The 6322-nt window shown below is 40.6% G+C and overlaps 1 protein-coding gene across 1 annotated transcript in view; it reads right to left on the bottom strand.

The window, feature by feature from the left end:
• Positions 1–5306: 5306 nt before the first annotated feature.
• LOC137637573 (mucin-2-like) overlaps positions 5307–6322 on the bottom strand; it is a 16482-nt gene continuing 15466 nt past the window's right edge. The window contains exon 6 of the mRNA XM_068369723.1: positions 5307–5501. Coding sequence (XP_068225824.1) covers positions 5307–5501 — 195 coding nt within the window. The remainder of the gene's footprint in view (positions 5502–6322) is intronic.

Raw genomic sequence — 6322 nt, 5'->3', positions numbered from 1 at the left:
CCTGAAGCCATTCCCATGGAAACTGCAACGTCCGCCTCATGTACATCTGCCTTACTCTCTGGATGGGTCTCAAGATTTGGTATCCCTGAGCATATTACTTCTGACAGGGGAACAACTTTCACCTCTCAATTGTGGACGTCATTAGCGAATCTCCTGGGCATCACCCTACATCAGACAATGGCCTACAACCCCGCTGCCAATGGAATGGTTGAACGTTTTCATCACACCCTCAAAGCAGCTTTGATGTCCCGCTGCAAGGATTGCAACTGGTTTACTCAGCTTCCCTGGGTCTTCCTTGGACTAAGGACCACTCCTAAAGACGCCCTCGATGTCTCGGTAGCCGAAATGGTGTATGGCGACCCGTTGGTCGTCCCTGCCGAATTTTTTCCTTTTACAACCTCCTCCGACGATCTCCAGCGCATACGTCACGTCGTGGGAAAATTTACTCCGTGCCGCCAGACTTACAAGCCCCCAGCGAAGCATCACATACCATCGGACTTGCACTCTGCAACGCATGTCTTCCTGCGCAATGACACCAGCAAGCCACCACTAATGCTCCCTTACATGGGCCCTTTCCTTGTGATCCGACGCAGTCCGAAAGCATTCCTCCTAAACATTCGGGGCAAAGAAGACTGGGTCTCCATTGATCGTCTAAAACCTGCTTATCTTCTGCCAGATGACCCGCCTACAGTTCGCCTCTCTAGATCAGGGCGCCATATTTAACATGTTCAGTATGTCATTTTTAGGGGGGGAGCCATGTACTAACCGTGTGTCACACAATTGTACATAATTATTTTGTATATATTATGCTTGTATCTGCGCTCTTCACTCGCACCTCGTACTAAAAAGAACCTGAATGATCATGTCTCCGTTTCGCTCTGTAACATTGTCTGTCTCTCGAACAGGTCATGTCCTGTTGCCTTGAGGTTTGGTATATAAAGAAGAGTGTTCCTTAATGAATAACTCAGTCGTTTCCAATCTGCCTTTGAGTTCACAACTCCTCTCTCGGCCCGTCACACTACTGTATAATCATATACTGTAGTTCAGCAGATGTCCTGCCGGCATGGCTAGCACCTGGCGGCACTATTCAGCCGGCATGTCGCCGACTGGACTAGAAATTAGGAAAGACACATACTTGTGTATCCAACCCAGCCAATTTCTGTGACTTTCCCTTCCAATATTAAAACCATAGAGTTTCCTGATCAGGGAAGCTGAAATACAAGGGTTTTAACCTTTAAGGATAGAAAGTATACTACCACTGGCCCTTCTAAATTATTTAATATTGAAGGGCAAAATGTAAACTGATTTCTAATCGGAGTATTGAAGGAATTCTATCCTTTCAATTTAGGATTGGTCTCAGCAAAAGATTGGGCAAGGATATCCAAGATGTATGTTGAAAATTAACTACTTGTATAATAAATACAATAGTTTTCTATCTGCAGTATATGCTGTACTGCAAATATACTGACTACTGTATAATCATACACTCTAGTTCAGCCGGCATATAGCTGGCATAGCTAGTCCCTGACGGAACAGTAAGGCCGGCATACTAGCTGATAGAGAGAGAGAAAGCATGGAGTGAAGGACCGCCTTATTACTGTGGATGTTTACACTAATTAAGGATGTAAGTATATAACTTACAGCCTTCCCCTAGAAAGAAGGTTCAAATGGAAGGGGAGAATGTATCATTCAGGCTTCCATCCAGCCACAAGTACCGTTGCTGGCATAGTCCAGACGGCATATGGCCGGGTGGCTAGTATCCGGCGGCACTGGTACAGTCGGCCTGCCACCGACTGATTAAGTACTTGTCGACACCGGCCCGGCCGGCAGACTGCCAACTGGGTTAGTACCCCGGTTACAGGACTTGTGGACGGCAGTCCAAGGGAGGACTGAAAAACCTAGGTGACAGAAGGGTCTCCCACAGGCGGCCGTTAGGCCGGCACAACCTATGCGGATCTTTGTCCATAAGGGAAAGGTGAGTGACTAAACAGCTGCTATGTAGGAGCCCGGCTGGCCCCACTACACGCCAGCGACCAGCGAGATTGCGGGACAATGGCCATAGCTAGAAGGACAGAGAGGGGCAGGGGAAAGAGTCCTATATAATTTGTAGAAGGCGGTGACAATGTTGCGGCCCCGCCCCCCCCCCCCCCCCTTACACAAAGGAGAAACTCTGTTTCAGTATGGGCGCCGTCCTAGGGGGCAGAAGAATGTTTATTCTTGAACCTAGGGTCTGCCGAAATATTGTTAGGAGGGGCCGGCAGGTTTGCCCCCCCTCTCCACAAGGGAGAAACATTGTTTTAGTGCCGGAGCCATCCTAGGCTGTAGAAGAATGTCTATGCTTCAGCCCAGGGTCTGCCAGCATAGGACTAGTCTTCTAAACCGCAGGGAGAACGTGGCGGCAACATACCACAACCACAGGTGCGGTTTAGTGAGGCTAGCTTCCTATGCCGGTGGTTATAAGCCGGCAGGGGAGTGACTACTCACCCTGCCGGCCTGCCGCCAGCAAAAGACTGAATACTCTGAGATTCTGTCAAAAACCAAAGCCGGACACTCGCTTGCAAAGGTGGGAGACAGAAGAAACCCTAGCCTAGTCAAGCTGGAGTAAACTACTCTATTGCAAGACCGGAAAGGGTTGCTGCCTGCGGCGGCACTCAGAGGGAGAGAGGGATTTCCCATGACTCTCCACAGGAGACAAGTATCGATTTATATAATTCTAGGAGATATACTATCTCCCTTAGAATCAATAAAATGATACACCATGGTAAACGGGGAAATGTCTGAAAGTATTCTACATCGCCTAGGTTAGGTAACCTAAGCAAGACTAGATCTCAGTTACCTAAATCACCGAAACTCTATAGTATACGATCGACAAAGAAAGAGGAAAATTATGCATACCATAAATATCTTTACAAGTATAATGATGCCTAAACAGCTTTCTTAATTTATTAATGCTATTTCAACCAGGAAAGTCGTTTTGCTAACTAAATAACACATGCCTAACGAATGACAGTACCCATGGCACCTCCGGTAACAGGCCTAGCTCCTAAGCACAATAAATTTCTCTAATTTCACTGTGAAACAAGAGCTAAAATTATATACACTTTAAAGAATCAATACTCAACTTCCCAGAGGCGAAAGAATTTGGAGATTGCATAATAATCCTCACAAAATCGATCGAAAAGGTTAGGTCAACAGGGAACACCACTGTGCAAATTGGCTACAAAATTAGGAATAATAGACATCTTGAATATAGCGCTATCTTGATACTCAATATTTATATGGGAAATAGGGCAACCTTGATAACGGTGCCCTTCCAAATTTGCCACTCTTCCCCCTCGAGGCAAAAACGCTATTCGGGGTGAAGATCGCTATGTGTCGTATCAAGATATACGTCCCCTGAATTATGTGATATCTTTACGAGAAATTTTAAGGATATTCGTGCCAGGAGTTAGAATTCTGGAGACCTAAAGGTAAATTCTCTGTGAATATCCCTGTAGTTCATATATCACTTGGAAGCTACTATTAGGAACCCTCCATCAGGAACATATGGCTTTAGCCCAAAAATGCTATCTGTCATTTGAATTTCCCATCCATCCGCCATGTTTGTTCACTCACATCTTGATTCTAACACTGATAATAAGAAGAACAATATGTTTTTATATATTGTTTATGAAAATTTTGTTATAAAGGGTTGTTGTGTACGTAGTAATTTCTGGACCACTTATTGATTTATTTATTTATCTATTTATTGATTTATTTAATCTTACTATAGATAAATTAGAACAGAAAATTGAATTGATTACCTCAATGTTTCATCTCTGATCTTTACTTTTAATATAGAAAAATCATGACTTGAAAAAAAATTAGACCTTGCGAAACTATTTTATTCCATAACAAGGTTTTTTTTCCTATCAAATAAGGGAGACATAAAATAGTAAGCTCTTCTGGCTCTAATGTAATAAGCTTTTGCTCTGAAGATATCATTATTTAATTGAAAGTTTGCGTATAATGAAGATATCACCTGTAGGCTGCTATGAGGTACAAGGGACATCTGCTTTTGAGCTTCGAAGGAGATGGGAGCTGAGAATTACTGTTGCTTCTCAGCTTCAGAGGAAAAGGATTTTTCCGGGTGAGCAGTTGTATCACCTTTTATTCCGAATAACAGGACGAAAAAAAAAAATATTCCAAGATAGAGCCTCCAGAAATCTTGAGACTTTACACAATATGTATATATTTTGTGTAATGGAAGATTAGTTACACTAAATAAGTATTTCTTCAAACTGCAGGACACCTGGAATTTCAAAATATATGCAAATAATAAAAGAAATATTATGAGTGATAATTAATTAAGTTAAATTGCACCATAAACTCATTTGAAGTGAGATATCAGTCATGTGATTCATCAAAATAGGAACTGCGATCGATACAAAGAGAGTAGTATCATCTGCATAAGCAACAGAATGGTTTTCAAGAATAAGATAACATATTATTTGTATTGTATATTTTTCTTGGGGATTTTGCTGATTTTCTCTTGATAGTATGAAGCTCATGGTCAGTGAATTATTATTATTATTATTATTATTATTATTATTACAAGTAGTAGTAGTAAAAGTAGTAGTAGTAGTAGTAGTAGTAGTAGTAGTAGTATTACTAGTAGTAGTAGTAGTAGTAGTGAATGCAGATGTAAAAATATCACTTATAGAAAATAAATATCTAAATTTATATGAATTAAAACTAAACGTTTATTATGATGATAAAGATATGAGCATATATAATCTATCAAGGTAAAGTATTAAAACCACTATTCATGATTTTGCTTTAATAAAACTCAGTGTTCCAGAACAGCTAATGATTATTCCAATACACACAAAAGTAATGATTCCAATACACAAAATAGTAAAGATTATTCTAAGACACACAAAAGTAATGATTCCAATACACAAAATAGTAAAGATTATTCCAATACACACAAAAGTAATGATTCCAATACACAAAATAGTAAAGATTATTCCAATACACACAAAAGTAATGATTCCAATACACAAAATAGTAAAGATTATTCTAAGACACACAAAAGAGAGATGTTTTGAATTGCTCCAAAGATTATTTTTTCCTTTTTCTGTTAATATTGTTGTTATTGTTGTTGTTGTTTTATTTGTTTCTGCAGCTACTGTTGGAGTAGAATGCCTAAATAATTTACCCGGGAAATAAGTCAAACATCTCTCTTAAATAGAGGGTGCGTTCACTAAGTCTGGAAGGCAGACGACGCCTAGTTCACCAGCGACAGAAACCCAAAACAGCTTCTCTCAAGCACACAGATCCGGATAAGTAGTCGATATCCCGTTGCTACACTGAGAAGCAGCTGTCCCCTGGGCGTAAATCTCTTGACCAAGGATATTCCCTGCCGGTCCATAATTACAAACGTATATCTTGAGCTCAGAATCAGTCTTGTTGTCGTGAATGCCACCACAGCCTATCTCGTATGTATTTGCCCACACTACCTGTGAGATGAAGGTAAGAAGTGGAGTTTGAAACTATTATTATCATTTAACTTGATTCACCTGAATGAATTCTATTAGGAGCCTTACTTCTGTGCCTGATTCTTAAGGTTACTTATAGATTTCTTAATCATAAACACTTTTATATATAGCAGAGCATTATCCTTAGCATATTTATAATAGGATGGTATGAATAACTGAATAGGGGGCTTAAAGGTTATCCCCACCCATAGAAGGACCAAGGAAGACCAAACAATGGCTCACAGCGACGACAGAGTCATGATCACTATGAAAAATCTGACAAGCCGCGAGAGTGGACTTATGTAAGAGCCCATGTAATCCGCGAAGCTAATACACTATTGCTTCTGTTTCTTCTGAAGCTTATAGAGGATATATCGTCTGGAGAATCTTGCAGTGTAGTTTAGTTTTTACTACAAAGGGATACCCTCGTAGAGTCATCCTAAACCCATATAATACAGTACCTTTCCTAATTCAGTGTTGATAGTATTTCTTAGTACAAAAAGAAGACATAAAATATTATTCTTAAACCCATACTATCCAATACACTACTTTCACTATTGGAAACATCCCTGCCTGGTGATCGCCGGACTGGGGTTTGAGTCCTGCACGAGCTAAATAGTTTGTTGTAGCGTCTGCAACCTCACCATCCTTGTGAGATAGGTATGGAGGATTTGGGGGAAACCTATAGCTCTACCTGCTGAGTCATCAGGAGCCATTGGTTAATCTTCTCTGGTCCTAGCTTGAGTGGTGACGGACATAGGCGCTGATCATATATAAACAAATATATATACATATAAATATAT

Source organism: Palaemon carinicauda, unplaced genomic scaffold, assembly GCF_036898095.1.
Source record: "Palaemon carinicauda isolate YSFRI2023 unplaced genomic scaffold, ASM3689809v2 scaffold86, whole genome shotgun sequence".
In the NCBI taxonomy this organism is placed as follows: Eukaryota; Metazoa; Arthropoda; class Malacostraca; order Decapoda; family Palaemonidae; genus Palaemon; species Palaemon carinicauda.
The sequence above is the reverse complement of the archived record's forward strand: the minus strand, read 5'-3'. Positions and strand labels throughout refer to the sequence as shown.